At 42.6% G+C, this 15,863-nt stretch overlaps 1 protein-coding gene across 1 annotated transcript in view; it reads left to right on the plus strand.

Moving 5' to 3' along the window:
• ephb3a (eph receptor B3a) overlaps positions 1-15,863 on the plus strand; it is a 30,853-nt gene that overhangs the window by 11,320 nt on the left and 3,670 nt on the right. The window contains exons 4-14 of the mRNA XM_071492251.1: positions 331-486; positions 2,408-2,743; positions 3,484-3,608; positions 5,136-5,292; positions 5,495-5,603; positions 5,892-5,944; positions 6,666-6,788; positions 7,509-7,756; positions 11,423-11,638; positions 11,976-12,125; positions 14,897-15,090. Of these exons, the coding sequence (XP_071348352.1) occupies positions 331-486; positions 2,408-2,743; positions 3,484-3,608; positions 5,136-5,292; positions 5,495-5,603; positions 5,892-5,944; positions 6,666-6,788; positions 7,509-7,756; positions 11,423-11,638; positions 11,976-12,125; positions 14,897-15,090 (1,867 nt within the window). The remainder of the gene's footprint in view (positions 1-330; positions 487-2,407; positions 2,744-3,483; positions 3,609-5,135; positions 5,293-5,494; positions 5,604-5,891; positions 5,945-6,665; positions 6,789-7,508; positions 7,757-11,422; positions 11,639-11,975; positions 12,126-14,896; positions 15,091-15,863) is intronic.

The raw sequence follows: 15,863 nt of genomic DNA on the forward strand, positions 1-15,863 counted from the left end.
TCCTTTTCCTCCTCTTCAACATGAAACTTTGCTGTCATCCCGACTCTCTTTTTGGGAAGATTAATGTCACCTGCTGAGGAGAGTCAGAATGAAAGAGCAGATGCAAATGTACAGATAAGACCTCATGCTTATGTGTTCACCATTTCTCTCATACGTATCAGCATTTGCTCCATAAATACGGAGCTTTGCAGGTACTTCACAGGCACGCTTTTTGTTCTGTGACAGATGTGACAGCTGCTTGTCTTTTAGATGTGACAGCAAAGTGTCTTTTGTTTTTTTTGTTTTTTTTTTGTTTGTTTGTTCTCATTATTTCCTCTCTCGCCCATTCAGCTTGCATCCCTGGGACCTTCAAATCCAAATTCGGGGAGGGATCCTGTGCCCCCTGCCCATCCAACAGTCGCACCAGTGCACGTGGAGCCCATATTTGTCCCTGCCAGAGTGGCTTCTACCGCGCTGACAGCGATCCTCCTGACTCTGCCTGCACCAGTAAGTCATCCTCCACTGCACTGACTGAAAAAAAAAGTGCTCACTCTCTTTTGGAAAGTCACAGAAGGACTCAAGTAACATACAGTGAATTATCATTGCCAGGCTGCATCAATCATTTGGTCTGAAATTTAAATGATTTTTTCCTAAGAAATCATCAGCATATATCTTTGGTCCCAAAAGAAGAAACTGTCATTATGGTTCTTAATTATTTAGTTTTCTTCCATCATAATTCCCTCCACACTGGGGTTCAGCTGAGGGTGTGACAATGTCATTTGATTTTTTAACAATTAATTTACAATTCACCAATTCACAGTAACATTTATTTTAATTTGTAGCTGTATCTGTTTGAGCAGGCGCTGAAATAGTTTGTAATATCTCTTTGGTTCCAGTGTACACACAGGAAACTCACCAGTTGGGATGCCAGTGTTGTTAACTGTTGCTTTTTGCTGTTAGTCCCAAAAAATTTGCTTTTTTTTTCTCTTTTGAAAAAATATGAACAGCTGAAGTATAATTTTATGTCATATTTTCTTACACAAAAAGAGAAGACGCCAACTTCATGGCAAATGAAAAATCTGCAGCTGCATGTGGATGTTTCACGTGGACATTGTGCGTTTGGTGGTAACTGGTCTGGTCTGGTGCTGACTGCAGCGCGCCTGCTCATCCTGCATGCACAGGCCTCTGAGAGGAGGCCAGCAGTCGTGCTGATGGAGAGGGACATGTGCTGCCTTGACCGTGTAAAATCACCCCCCAGGGGCCTTTCGCCACGTTAAGTGACACACATGGCCCACAACTGTCTTCCCCAGATCCTCGTCACAGGAACACTGTGAACTCTGACATTGACCAGTGCACACAGACAGGCGGGCAGGGGACACCGCCGACTAAACGCACAAACACACACACACACGCAAAAACACAGGCCTGACAGTTCTGTCCCTGCGGTCTGTCAGGGCTTGTGCCAGGCAGCCTGTGCTTTGTGCTGGTGGTGGTGGTGAGCGAGAGAGGCTCGGCCAGTCAATGGCCGGCAGCTTGGACTCAGCGTGTGTTTAAGATGGGTGTCCAATTAGAAGAGCCTCCAATCTGAACTGTGTCTGCCTAATTAGAAAGGACAGGGTGAGTGAAACGCGGCTCAGGGCAGTTCCAGCTGATGGCCTGAGAGCCCCCCCCCCCACCTTTTTTTGAGACAGGTTAGACTTTCTGTGGCTGGAAGCTTAGAGGGAGCGCCCCTCTCTTCTCTCGCTGTAATAGGATGAAAAGCACATTCGCTGAACCAATCTTTGTTGCCTCCCTCTGCGGTTATCATACTTTATCCAGGTTTCAAATGCTCTTCACTCAAAACGCGGCACTGCTTATTGAAACAAGTTGGCCTTGGGTTATACTGATACTAGCACATGAATTTTCTATCATGAGTGGATTAGCCAAGTTCCACAAACGCCAAGAAGGGTTATGCACAGAAATGGACACGGGCTACAAGTGTGGAGCTGCACAGGACTGTGTTTTCCTTTAAGCAACATGACTTAGTGATGAACAGTGGTGTTGTGCTTTTGCAAAACGAGTTGTGCTCATCCTCCTGTTTCTGAATTTGTTCATTTATTTATTTGCACCAGGAAGGTTTTTCCCTGTTGTTATGTTCTTACATGTTTCCATGGCCTTTGCTCAATGCTAAGGATTTGTTTTGTGCATGTAAAGCAATCTAACACATTTATTTGTGCGAAAGGGTTTTATAAAAAGAATAGGATTACATTTTATGCCTTCTGTACATGAATTACTACCTCTTGTCGCCTTCTTACAAAACACGTCTCTCACCATTGAGGGAGGATAATGTAAGCACTTCATAGGGAACATAACTAACACCTCAGTTGTGTGTTTTTCTTTTCTGCCTGCCCACCTTCTCAAACACCTACGTGCGTGTGCGTTTGTGCAGCTATCCCCTCAGCGCCACGCAATGTTATATCCAGCGTGAACGAGACCTCGCTGTCCTTGGAGTGGGAGGAGCCTGAGGACACAGGCGGGAGAAGCGACCTGGTCTATAACGTGGTGTGTAAGAAATGCCTGAGAGACCGGAGCCCCTGCACGCGCTGCGACGACAACGTGGACATCGCTCCTCGCAGGCTGGGGCTGAGGCAGAGGAAGGTGGTGGTGAGGAACCTTCAGGCTCACACGCGCTACAGCTTCGAGGTGCAGGCTGTCAGCGGGGTGTCTGGGAAAAACCCCACCTCAATCAGCTACTCCACAGTCAACATCACCACCAACCAAGCCGGTTAGTAGAGGAGGATCTGTCAATAACAGGGATTGTGTCTCCAAACCAAGTTAATTCATAGAGCCACTCCAATCAATACCATCTACCATCATGATGAAACAGGCTGGTTAGTGGAGCCAACGTTCAGTCAATGTCAGCGAGTGTCTTAATGATCTCTTAGTATCCAGAGCAGTATCAACATCAACAGTTAAAATTGTTGTTCACGCTCAGTGAGAGCGACAGATGGTAAAACTCTCAGCTGGAGCGCTGCTTCTCAGAGCGAGTCACAGGAAAGGTGGATAAAATGTAGAGTATACTTCATATGTCCACTGTCAGCCAGGAGTCTCACGTTACATCACTGACAATGTCACCCTTCAACATCTCCACTTCATATTTGCAGCATCATCATCAAGCAAACCGCTCAGCACCTTTCACAGTCTGTAATTACTTTCCCAGTTCATTTGCACTTAATCCACCTAACTGCAGTTTATGGACCCGGGACAATGACTCAGTTAAGTCACTTTCAGGCCTCACAAATCAATAAACTGCAGAACAGCGAAGGTGAAACATATACTGCTTTTCTTAAACCGTTCTGGTTGAAGTATTTTGAATAATTATTACCTTGCTGTGATGGGTTGAGACTTCAAAAGAGAAAAATTTTGGCAACTCAGAGCTTAAAGCAATGATCCCCCAACTCGCAGATGTAGTAACTTTCCAGTGCCAGTGTAATAAAAACTCTCCTCTCTGGTGTCCACCCACAGCGCCTTCAGCAGTGCCCACCGTCCATCTGATGCGCTCCACCTCAGACACTCTCAGCCTGTCGTGGCTGCCGCCAGAGAAACCAAACGGGGTCATTCTCGACTACGAGATTAAATACCATGAGAGGGTAAGCTCTGACTTGTTAGCTGTTGCCTTTTCCAGCATTTGGGCTTGTTCGACTCAGCAACTGGTGATGTCATTCGTCAGTGGTATTTATCAAATTTCCTAGTAAAGCCCTGCTGATCTTATTTGGAATTTTTTTTGCTTTTGATGGTAAAAACCAAGATTTTAGACCCTTGTTGAGACTGAAAACAGCACTGCAATAAAAGCCTGTATGGGTCTGTAGTGTAGTGTAGTGTAGTGTAGTAGTCAGTTGTTAAAACAATAATTCTGGTGGCGTTACACTGTTCACATACACAGAGTACCTCAGGTGTATTTGCCTGTATTTCATTAGTGAGCTCAGCTTTGCTGGATGACTTCACATTGAACTGTGACAAAACTTGATCCAGGTTTCAACTTTTTTGCTGGATGACCCTGGTTTTTTGAGAGTAAGTAAGTGCAGATGTTTAGCATGTGCATGAACAAATCATCGAAATTGAAAAACATTAACCCAAAACCCCCAAGAGCTCACTGTTTACCAAATAGTAGCTTGCTTGACTTTTGACATTGAAGCTCCGGTTGACTGAAAGAATCATTCAGCTCAATTGGGATATAAATTATGTTATTTCTATAGTTAAAGCTTGTTAAAGAAAATGAACGGGACTTATTACTGAACAGTGATGCAGTTCATTGGCCTAGACCACTTCAAACTGGCAAACTAAATAGTCATTTGCTACGCATTTCTGAACTGAAATGACTGCAAATTAGCAAATTGATTAATAATTGCTACTTCTAAAGGAAGATTGCAATTTTCAATTCAGTGCTAATATTAAAAGTTTCTTAAACATTGAGCACTTTGGCTAAAAGTGACACTTATAGGATACAAGTTAGCATTAGCAACATTAGCTACTGGTTATACAAGACAGAGAAAAGCTTTACTAGCAAAACCTTTGAATTTATATTTGTGTGCAACAGTCTGTGGTATTGTTTATGAATGCCAGTTTTCGTTAATTTGTTTGTGTGTGTCTGTGTGTGTGTCTGTGTGTTTTCAAAGCTAACTTATACTCCAGCTAACTTCCCAAGTCTAGCTAACCTTGTGTAGCTAAAGTTACCACTCCGGCCACAAATGACGATTACAGGATAAAGGTAACTGAGAAAATGTACCAGTAGCACAATTGGAAAATAGTCATAATTAATTTATTGTTTTGGTTACAGAGTCATTAAGTTAGCTAAGATTAGCTACCATTAGCCACCACAAGCTACCAGACTATTCGTACAACACTTAGAAAAGATGTAGCAGCTACTTGATAATGAAGTAGACTTAAGTTTTAGGGGATTGTGTTATGTCTTAATTTAAAAAGTTACATAGTCTTGCTTTAGGATGAGCAACACACACATTAAATAAGGATTATTTATTCATTATCAGCAATAGCCAAATTTAGTTTTTATTTTTATGCTGAGAATCAAAAGATGGCCTCCTCACCTACAATCCATCTGAAAATTATAAGGAAGAACTTGACAACTGCTGCTTTAACGGTCCTTTTTTGTACTTCAGGGCCAGGCGATGTCACACACAGTAACGGCCCAGCACAGCTCTGCTAAGGTGGAGGGTCTGAGGGCTGCAACGCCCTACGTGGTGCAGGTCAGAGCTCGCACTGTTGCCGGATACGGACGCTACAGCAACCCCATGGACTTCAGCACCAGCCTACACAGTACGGACAACCTCTCCCCTGCTTTACAGTCTGCTCTTGATGATGTGCTGCTACAATTTTCTTAATGAGGACTCCAGCTTAATAGTTTTATAGCAACCTTAATTAGTAGCCATTACACATGCAGAACAGGCCACCCTTTAATTTCTGAAGTAGTGTTTCTGCTGTTATCTACTCATTTGTGTATGTGTGTTATTTGGTCCAGGTGACCCTCAGAAGTCGGTGCAGGACCAGCTGCCTCTCATCATCGGCTCGGCCTCTGCAGGTCTGGTGGTCATTGTTGCCTTGGTGGTTATCGCTGTTGTCTGCCTTAAGTAAGTGTTTGATTTTTTTTATTACTGACAGCCTGAACTACATGCTTCATTTTGTTAGTAAGGTTCTTAACAAAGAGGCTCATTAAATTTTAACATACTTCAAAGTGTGTATACTTACTCTTTAGCTTCAAAAAGGAGGAGAAAAAAACAGAGCTGCTCTGTGAGTTTCTTCTGTGCCAGTCTGCAGTTTGATCTGATAGTTGAGTTGGATATTAGTTTTGCTGTACCTGGAAAGGGTCAAGACTGATTATGTGAATGTGACTTTGTTTATGTGCTGCTTGTTTACAGGAAGCAGCGCAGCGGCTCAGAGCTGGAGTACACTGAGAAACTGCAGCAATACAGTAAGTGTCTCCTCTGTTGCCCTTTGGTCATGCCTGTACAGTTAACCAACTGATTTAATCAATTATCCAATCACCTGATTGAGGCAGAAAACTATTTCACTGTTTGCACAGAGGAAATCCAGACCAGCTGAGTTGAAAAACATAAAGTAGACACATGTAGAAGATGGCTGCTAGGTTTGCCTTTTGACCTAAAAGGTCATTTTCTTTAAATAATTCAATGTTATCATATTTGAATTTCAAATGCAATTTTAAAAATCAATGTATGAATATCCAAAATTTGGGTTTCCCATTAATAACTGCAAGCAAAAAATGCAAACTGCAACTTTCCTGTTCAGGGATCCTTGCTGCCCCTCCCACCCCCCACCCCCCAATGCCACCATTACCATACAAATTACTGCAGTGCTTGCTGATGTTTTGCAGAGGCTGATGGGAATGCCATTAGTTTGGCAGGTATTCAGTCATAAACTAAGCTACTGGACGTTACATTTGATCCGATGCTGGCGCTAGATAAAAAAATCAGAGGATCTCCAAAGTCATTAGGGTCCATCCTCCTGAAATCATAAACGTCTGCACAGAATTTCATGGCATTTCGTTTCAGTTCTTCAGATATCTCAGTCTGGATCGGCAGACTGAATTTGCCATTTGTAGAGCCGCTTTTAATAAATATATTTATATAACATACATTGTGGATACTGACTTCTCTTTGGCTTTTCCCTCTCAGTTTCTCCAGGGGTCAAAGTGTACATTGACCCTTTCACCTACGAGGACCCCAATGACGCCGTCCACGAGTTCGCCAAAGAGATAGACATCTCCTGCGTGAAAATAGAAGAAGTCATCGGTGCAGGTAAACAACGTCGTTGTTTTTGTCCAAGAGGATGGAGAATGATTCAGGTTTATAAATCATTTATTTGAACCGGCGTATGCCATCAAGCCCTGAGGACTGTCCTGTAAGAGAGTCCTCTCTGGGAGAAAAGGGTTAGGATACAGAGTGTGCATGAGAGCAGCGGGTGGGAAGGATTCGAGTGAAAATCTTTTCTGTAGCTCTTTCCCCTCTAGTCTTTTTTTTCTCTCCAGCGGCATGTTGTATCCTAACGTCACCTCAAATGACAGTCTGCTCCTGCTCGTTCAACCTTCCTACCTCCTTGTCTTTTCTTTCTTTCCTTCTCTTTCTCTCTCCCTTGTAAACATGTAAACTCAGGCATCAAATGCAAAACCCCCAAGTTCCTCGCCCGTCCTCTGTCTCCCTCCACCGCTCCCAGGTTGCACACTCGATCGATACCAGTCACTCCCTCTCTCCCCAACATCTCTGACCTCTGACCTCCCGTCTTTGCCTCTTCTCTTTTCTAATCCCCTCCCACAGTTGACGCTGATCCTCAACTCTTTCAATTCAGCTCCTTCACTCCCGAGTCTGGCCAGTAACGCTCCCTTTCCCTGCACTTTCCCCCATTTTCCTGTTTCCCTCCACCCCTCCTCTTCTTTCCTCTGCTCACTCAATCCCTCTCCCCCATCACCCTCACCCTCACCCCCTCCTCCCCTCACCCCACACCTTGTTCTCTCACTCCAGGTGAATTCGGCGAAGTGTGTCGTGGGCGTCTCAAGCAGCCCGGTCGCAGGGAGATGGTGGTGGCGATTAAGACACTGAAGGCAGGTTACACCGAGCGCCAGAGGCGGGACTTCCTCGGTGAGGCCTCGATCATGGGCCAGTTCGACCACCCCAACGTGATCCGGCTGGAAGGCGTTCTGACGCGAAGCTGCCCCGTCCTCATCATCACTGAATTCATGGAGAACGGAGCGCTCGATTCCTTCCTCAGGGTAAGCTTGGCGGGAGGTGCGTGTCACAACACCTCTGACAGAGAAATTACTCTCTGTTTGTATCAAAGCCGAGAGGAACACACACACAGACAGTCATTCACCACACCTCCAGGTTATCGGAATGTTTTACTCTCTGTAAAACACCCTGAGGCGCTCACTTGCTGAGTGATAGAGATTAAATGTGCAATATAACGCCTGGAGACAGGCATAGTGTCTCTGCCTGACGTGACTGACTGATGCTGACAGGCTTTCCAATGCACAAACTCCTGGTGGAAAACTGTCACACAGCAGATCTTTGGATAGGTTTGCTTCAGTGTATTAGAGAGTCTTTGTACAAGTGCAGAATACATTACTGATCACAGTTTTTGGTTCAGACTACCACCACCTACACAAAACGCTGAACAAAGGCAGGATGAGAAATGAGGTGTCACACAGTACATTTCCAGCTGCGTGGGGGCTTTTACATGTCATTTACATCCAATAAAAGGTGTTTTCTCACATGGCTGCACTGTGACAAAGTCGACTTTCTGGAGCTGTTAGGCTGAATGAGGTTAATTAATGCTCGTAGGGAATCAATGCCATGTTTATCTTTAAGTGAAATTCAGATTTGTTGCATAGCTAATGAGAAATTTAGGTTAGAGTTATCAGTGATACTGAGTCTTGACACTGACCAGCTTGTTGTGATATCTCGTTGCTTTAGTCACTCTGGCATGGGACCTTTGTTGCATGTTTTCCTTTGCTCCCTATGTTTCCTGTCTGTATGGTCACATAAAGACAGAAATATTTCAAGAAGAAAAAAACGACTATGAACTGTTTAGGATTGCTGAGTGGTGATTGAAATTTTTCCAATACCGAAGCCTATTCAAGAGTTTTATGATTTGACAAATTGTTACAAGTTGCCAAACGTAAGCAGACAGATTTTTAGTTAATTTTGTTCACATGTAGTTGAGAAAATTCATTGACAATAAATTTGAATTGACTAACTGTCTAAGTAATCTATCAAGCAAAATTGCCAAACTTCAATGTGTGAATCCTCTGCCTTTATTTGTTTTTCATCTTCCTAAATTGGGTTTGGACAATTGATCGTATAAAAGCTATTTGAGGCTGTTCTCTTGCCGTCAGGGAAACGGTAATGTGCATCAATTGATTGAAAAAAAAAACTAAATAAAAGACATATTTATCAAGAAAATAACACTTAGATGCAGCCCTACCTCTGAGAGTCCAACCTCAGCTTCTTTCAGAAATGACATGATGAGGCAATTAATCGATTAGTCGAAAATTAACCAGTTTTGATAATTGTTTAATAGTTTATCCATTATCGATAAAGATAAATATAAAGATACTTTTCTCAGTTTAATGTCATTCAAAATAATTTATTTTTAGACTGATTAACAGTTTGTTTGCACTTTGGCAATTAATAAATCAGTCTGAAAAATGATCATCAAATAGATGATGAAAATAGTGGTTAGTTGCAGCCCTATTGTTCTTAATATATCTGTTAGTAGGAGTTTTACTTTAATTTGAGGAATATAAACTACAAAATCCTATGAATCCTTTCTCAAATGTTAAATGTTGTTCAGATGAGCTTAAACAAAATGCTCTAAAATTAACAAGATTCTGAGTGAAGTTAGTGAATCTATGATTAGAGAACGAGTAAGTCAGATGATGAATCCTGATTAAATACTGGAGCTCTGCTGTTTTCAGTACTCGGCGCCTCTGACGCATTTCAGTCTGCACCAAAAACATATTGAGGTTTTACAACTTTGATAACTGATTGATCATGTAAGTAATTTATCAAGCAAATTGTCTTTTGCCGCCAGCAGCTCCTGAAATGTGTGAATTTGCTGCTTTCTCTGTGTCTTTGGCTTTTGTGTTGTTGCTCGAACAAACAGTTTGAAATAACTACAACTAATGATTATTCTCATTACCAGTTCATCTGCCAATTTTTCAAATAATGAAATTGGGGTTTTTTTTGTGATGTCAGAAGAAAGTGAAAAATACTCATCACAAGAGCCAAAGGTGGTTTCTTCAAACTGCTTGTTTTATCCACCAACGGTTCACTGTATTATATAGGTGTGAAACAGCAGTAAATCCTCACCCCTGAGAAGCTGAAACCAGCAAATATTTGATGTTTTTTGTCCACAAAAGTGACAAATGATAAATCACTTACTGATAATTGCCATTTAATCTTCAGTAGGAAACATCACCTTGGGCTCTTAAACATTGACATTGACAGTTATTTGTGCAGCTGATGGTCCAGCCTGAGCTTCTTCCCTCCTTCTCACTCACTCCTCTCAGTCAGCTGTCCCACAAATAACACAACAAAAAAAAAACTCCCCGGCCTGTGCTGTGCTCACCCCCGCTCTCCCGCCTGTGACTCAGAGGAACTCTGAGTTCTGCTTTAATGAAGACACTCCACAGTTAACTCACTCACACAAGCACAAACTGTCCGAGTGTGCCGCACACATGAGAATGCGTACGGCAGCTCCCTGGAGACATTGACACATTTGCACACACACACACATGACATATGCACGTATAGAAGCACTGCAGAAATGAAACGCACACAGTCATACATACATGCCACCGTGGCTTTGAAAGCCTGCTATGAATCATGGGTGTTTATACATCCATCCATCCTGACTTGTTTGGCTGTCAGACTTCATTGGAGTGTGCTGACTACAAAGCAGAATGTTTATGGTTTTGTCATGTCACATCTTGTGTTCTTTGCTTTCTCATTTTGGAGTCAAAGAAGGGATTGATTATGTCAAAAGTTGTCTTTTTTTCCCTCCCCACTAAATTCTACTTGGATTAAATATTCAACTTGTGAAAGAATTTGACATTTCATTGATTAGTTTTAGTCCCACTCTCACACATCAGGTTTCATGAGGCTGCACAGGTTAGCGTGCTGATCTGTTATGATCTTCAGTTCATCCATCTGTGGCACGCCTTATGAACGTGGAGAATCCTAAATGAAACCCTGAAAGCCCTGATCTTAGATTTGTTTCATGCTTCTCAAATGTTAACATGAAAGGGCAAAAATCTGCAAATCGTCTACATTAAAATGGGGGAAATGAGCTCTGAGCAACATGCTGTTCTAATTCAGCCAATTTTGCTTTAATGTTCACAGGCAAAAAACCCTTAAATAAATAAATAATAATAATAATAATGATAATAAACAAAGCTTTTGCCTAAAAGAATTCATGCTAACAGCCGTGTGCTGCTTGTACCTGCAACTAGTTTATCAGTCAGTTGGGGAATGAAAAAGAAAACCTGCAGTGGGCTGGTTTTGATTTCAGCTGCTCTGTAGCTTCTCCCCTTTTTTGTTGTTGTGTGGAGTCGATATTGAGCCTTAATGGGTTTAGTATGATAGTAAAGAGTCTAATTAATCAGCTAATTGGACAGCATGTGTGAAAAGGTCAGCTGTCAGTGGCTGTCAGTAGCAGCCGCGAAGCGCTATGACAGATGTCATGTTTATGTTGCCTCAGTGACTGATTGTCTCTCTGGTGTTTTCCCCTTCTCTTTATCTCCCACACTCTTCCCTATCATACGTTTCTCTATATTTCAACACTTTCTTTTTTGTCTTTGTTTTTCACTCCATCGCTGATCTCCTCCTTCATTAACCGCCCTCTCTTCTTCCCTCTTGCTGTGACTGTGTTTTTGTAGCTGAATGACGGACGCTTCACAATGACACAGCTGGTCGGGATGCTGCGTGGCATCGCTGCGGGGATGAAGTACCTGTCAGACATGAACTATGTTCACCGAGACCTCGCTGCACGCAATATTCTGGTCAACAGCAACTTGGTCTGCAAGGTCTCTGACTTCGGCCTGTCACGTTTTCTGGATGACACTTCAGCTGACCCCACTTACACAAGCTCCCTGGTCAGTATTATTCGTGTGTGTGTGTGTGTGTGTGTGTGTGTGTGTGTGTGTGTGTGTGTGTGTGTGCCCTGCTCTTCTGTGTTTGTACACTCTGTGCATGTTTAATTGAGCTTGTTAATTCGATCCCCCTCACTTGTTTCACATGTGCATATGGATGCATGTCTGACTGCTCATTTGTGCCAATATTTGCGTTAGCATGCGAGACCGCCTGTGAAATTTGCATTAGCTTCTGCATGTGTGTGTTCATGCTGTCTCCCAGTGTTGTTGTTACGACTGTAGTGTCTCCCAGGGTGTTGATGCCATCCCCCTCAGTGTGTGTGTGTGTGTGTTTGAGCAGGGAGGGAAGATTCCCATCCGGTGGACGGCACCAGAGGCCATTGCCTTCAGGAAGTTCACCTCTGCCAGTGATGTGTGGAGCTACGGCATCGTCATGTGGGAGGTGGTGTCCTATGGGGAGAGGCCATACTGGGACATGAGCAACCAGGATGTGAGTTAGCATGACAGTCTCATGTTGCAAACACATGTCTATAGATCAAATGTACACACAGAGGAGTTGTATGTCTAAGTTTAGGGCTGGCGGAGAGTTTCTCTGAGCTGCTGTGGCTTTGATTTCCAGCGTGACATATTGGACCTGGGCCTGTTCTGCTGTCTTTATCTCCTCATTGCAGATGCTGGTGCAGCTGTGTTCTAGTTTTTACCACCTTATTTACAGCCCTCTCCTGCCCACCCTCTACAAATCCATACTGCAAAGCCTCCCCCCTCACACACACACAAAGGCATACCCAGGAAAGGCTTTTTTTTTTTTACGGGCGTTGTTACCTGTAGGCTATCTGCACTGCACAGACATCATAACTACAGCACTGAGCTCGCAGGAAAGAAAAAGAAATCTCCTGGTTCCTCCTCCCTGAACAAAGTACTGAAGCAATGTGTACACCTCCACTTTATTCTCAGAGGAATATCTGCTCTGTGTTGTGCTTCAAAAAGAGAGTTGTAACGCTGATAGCAATAAAGCGAAAAAGGAGCCAAAATGAAAAACGCCAGTAATGTATGTATAACTTTCATAACAAAACCCACATGCAGTAATGAAAGCATCAAAGTAGAGGCCCTCTATTGTTCCCAACAGCCTTTGTGCCACAGTCATCGCTCAATAAGCAACAGAGTCAACAAATACGAGATATAAACAGAGGTAGTCGCCGGCTACAAGCACGACATAAAAATCAAAGGACAAGCAGCAGGAGAAGAGGAGTGCGGCAGAAATGTTTTATTGTTCCCAAATGGCAATTTTTTATTGTTGTGGGGAGTTAAAACCCATACAGAGCTTATGGAGGGAAATGCAGTTGCTAGGCAAAATCAAATCAATGAGGGAGTGTTTTCATCCCCCACTTATTGTCTCTCCTATCAATCATGCCAGTTCTGAAGTGACAACTTTGATAATACTGGATAATATTGTTTTTATAGTTTTGTAAAGAACCTGAAAGAAAGATTGGAATATGTGACAGCATGAGTCGAGGAGCTGCCTAATGCAGGACATAATACGGTAACTGGGGATTAGTCTTCCACCGCACTAACAGAGGCCAAACAGACTGAGCAATAATACAAATGAGTCAGAGCCAAGTGTCAGCACTTTGAAGAAGCACCACATGAAATTTGATTAAATCCTTGTGTGCAAGATATTCCGGGTCAATATTTAGCGCAGTAAATGTGAAATTTACCAGAGGAAACCCAGAGGATGAACTGTAATGACTTTAGGTCTCTGACTAAGGTTTCTGTCCTGATACTTGTCTCGAGAACAGGGTTGGGCTCTCTGGGACTGTTTTAAACTGTATATCTCAGGGAGGAAGTTCTTTGTTGCAATTAGGGATCATGTGTCAAGAAGATATGATTTGCCTTTCGGAGTTGCTCAGGGAAGCTGTCTTGGTCCACTTCTTTTCTCTGTGTATATGCTCCCTGTAGGTGAAATTTCCATAGTTATGCTGATGACACGCAGCTGTGTATTTGATGATGATGCCTTTTTTACCCTGGCCACTGGATGGCCAACAACTTCTTGAAACTAAACCAAGACAAACCTGAAATGCTTCTAGTTGAGAGAAGAGATCTATGCTCTTGTAAACTTGTGCATTTGGCCCCTTTAGTAAAATCAGAAGTAACATGCCTGGGCATTATTTTTGACTGTATTAAATTTTACTTCAAACACAAAGAAGACAACCAAAAAAGCTTTTTATCACTTAGAAATATTGCAAAAGTACAGCCCCTCCTATCCCATAATGATGCTGAAAAACTTCATGCCTTTATTTAAGATTAGATTATTGCACTGCTCTTTTTACTGGCCTCCCAGAGCAGTCATTTGAAAGACCAGTTTATTCAGAACTGTGCTGCAAGACTTTTAACTAAAACAAGGAAGAGAGAGCATATTACTCTTGTTTTAACTACACTCCACTGGCTCCCAGTATGTTTTAGAATAGATTTTAAGGTCCTTTTACTTGTTTTTAAAGCTCTTAATGATTTGGGAACAGCTTACATTGCAGATTCCCGTCATTTTATAGTCCCTTACGAGCTCTGAGGTCCTCTACTGTCAGGTTTTTAAATACACACAATTTTACCCAGAAGAAAATAGGCAGCTTTTTTTTTTTTTAAATGCTCCAAAACTATTGAATACCCCATTAAGAGCTATAAGAGATGCAGGCTCTGTGAACATGTTTAAACAACAGCTGAAAAAGTATTTATTTAATTTGGCTTTTAATTAAGTCTCCTGTATTTTACTATTCTTACTGGTTTCTGTTTTTATTTTCAAATTACATATTTCATCATCTACTGTCTTTCTAATATCTAATTTCATTGTCCTTCTATTCACCCTGATTTTAATGTACTATTCCATTTTTTATTGCAAAGCACTTTGAGCTACATCTCTTGTATGAAAAGTGCTCTATAAAGTTTATTATTACATTTTATTACAGTGATGCCCTGACTTTTTAAACAGCTTTGGCTGAGGACGAGAGACCCACAACTTTCCTCTGAGCCTCTGCTGTGCTTTTTGTTCGTTGCCCATTAGCAAATGTTAGCATGCTGTCATCCTAAACTAAAAAGGTTTACATGGTAAATATAATTAAAAAAAACAACATCAGCATGCTAACATTATCAGTGTGAGCGTGTTAGCATGTTGATGTTAGCATTTAGCTCAAAGAAAGCTCGAAGCCTCAGTGAGCTGCTAGCATGGCTGCTGACTCTTAGCCTTGTTAAGAACGATTTCCTGTTGCTCAGGTCATGACGGCAGTAGAACAGGACTACAGGCTGCCCCCGCCCATGGACTGCCCCATGGTGCTGCATCAGCTGATGCTGGAGTGCTGGATGAAGGAGAGGAACCTGAGGCCCAAGTTCTCGCGCATCGTCAGTACCCTGGACAAACTGCTCCGCAATGCCGCCAGCCTCAAAGTGGTGACCAGCACCAACTCAGGGTGAGTCCACATGCAGAACCGGTTTATAGGCGTCAGTATGTTTGAAACAAACTGATTTGTGTGACGTCCTACCAAGAGGACCTGAAGGTTGGACCACTGTTTATGGCTGTTCAGAGGAAGGTGGGGTGATAAACTGACCAACCAGGGAGATGAGCAAGATGGGATAGTTGTTCAAGTGGTGTTAACTTCAGACACTTTCAGACGTTTACAATGTTTTACACGAAAAGTCAGTTCAAACCCTGTTTCCTCTCTCACCTCCGTCAATCTCTGCATGAAGTGGGCGAGCTTGTTGAATTGTCAGTTTGAGACAGTTAAAGAAATTGATTGATGCAGCTTCCCCTCCCAGTTCCAACGTTGGAAAGGTGTGGGTGGAGGGTGGAGGGGGTTTTAGATGCTCAACCAATCGACAAACACCTTGTTTGAAAGAAACTGACACCTTAATCCCTCACTTAGAGATGGAGGGATTTTTTCTCACACACTTTTCATAAATAAAGAAAGATTCATGTTGTGCCTTAGCTTTGCTCTCAAACTGCCGCTTGTGCACTGAAGTGAATGGGGAGAAGTGGAAAGTGTTTGCTGAAATGTGCTATATCTTCTTTTTAGGAAGAGCAAAGCACTTCATAGTTGCTACCTTGGCAAGTTTGTTGTGAGATTTAGCAACTTCTCAGACAAACTTTCAGAGTTGACTTTCTGATAAGCTGCTGCAAAAAATCTCAGTGGGTTTCTAGGCTGTGTATAGATGGTTGCAAAAAGTGGACATTCACCTGCAAATT

The sequence above is a fragment of the Trachinotus anak genome, unplaced genomic scaffold, assembly GCF_046630095.1.
Source record: "Trachinotus anak isolate AG129_WGS33_773 ecotype Australia unplaced genomic scaffold, CSIRO_AGI_Tana_v1 ptg000012l, whole genome shotgun sequence".
In the NCBI taxonomy this organism is placed as follows: Eukaryota; Metazoa; Chordata; class Actinopteri; order Carangiformes; family Carangidae; genus Trachinotus; species Trachinotus anak.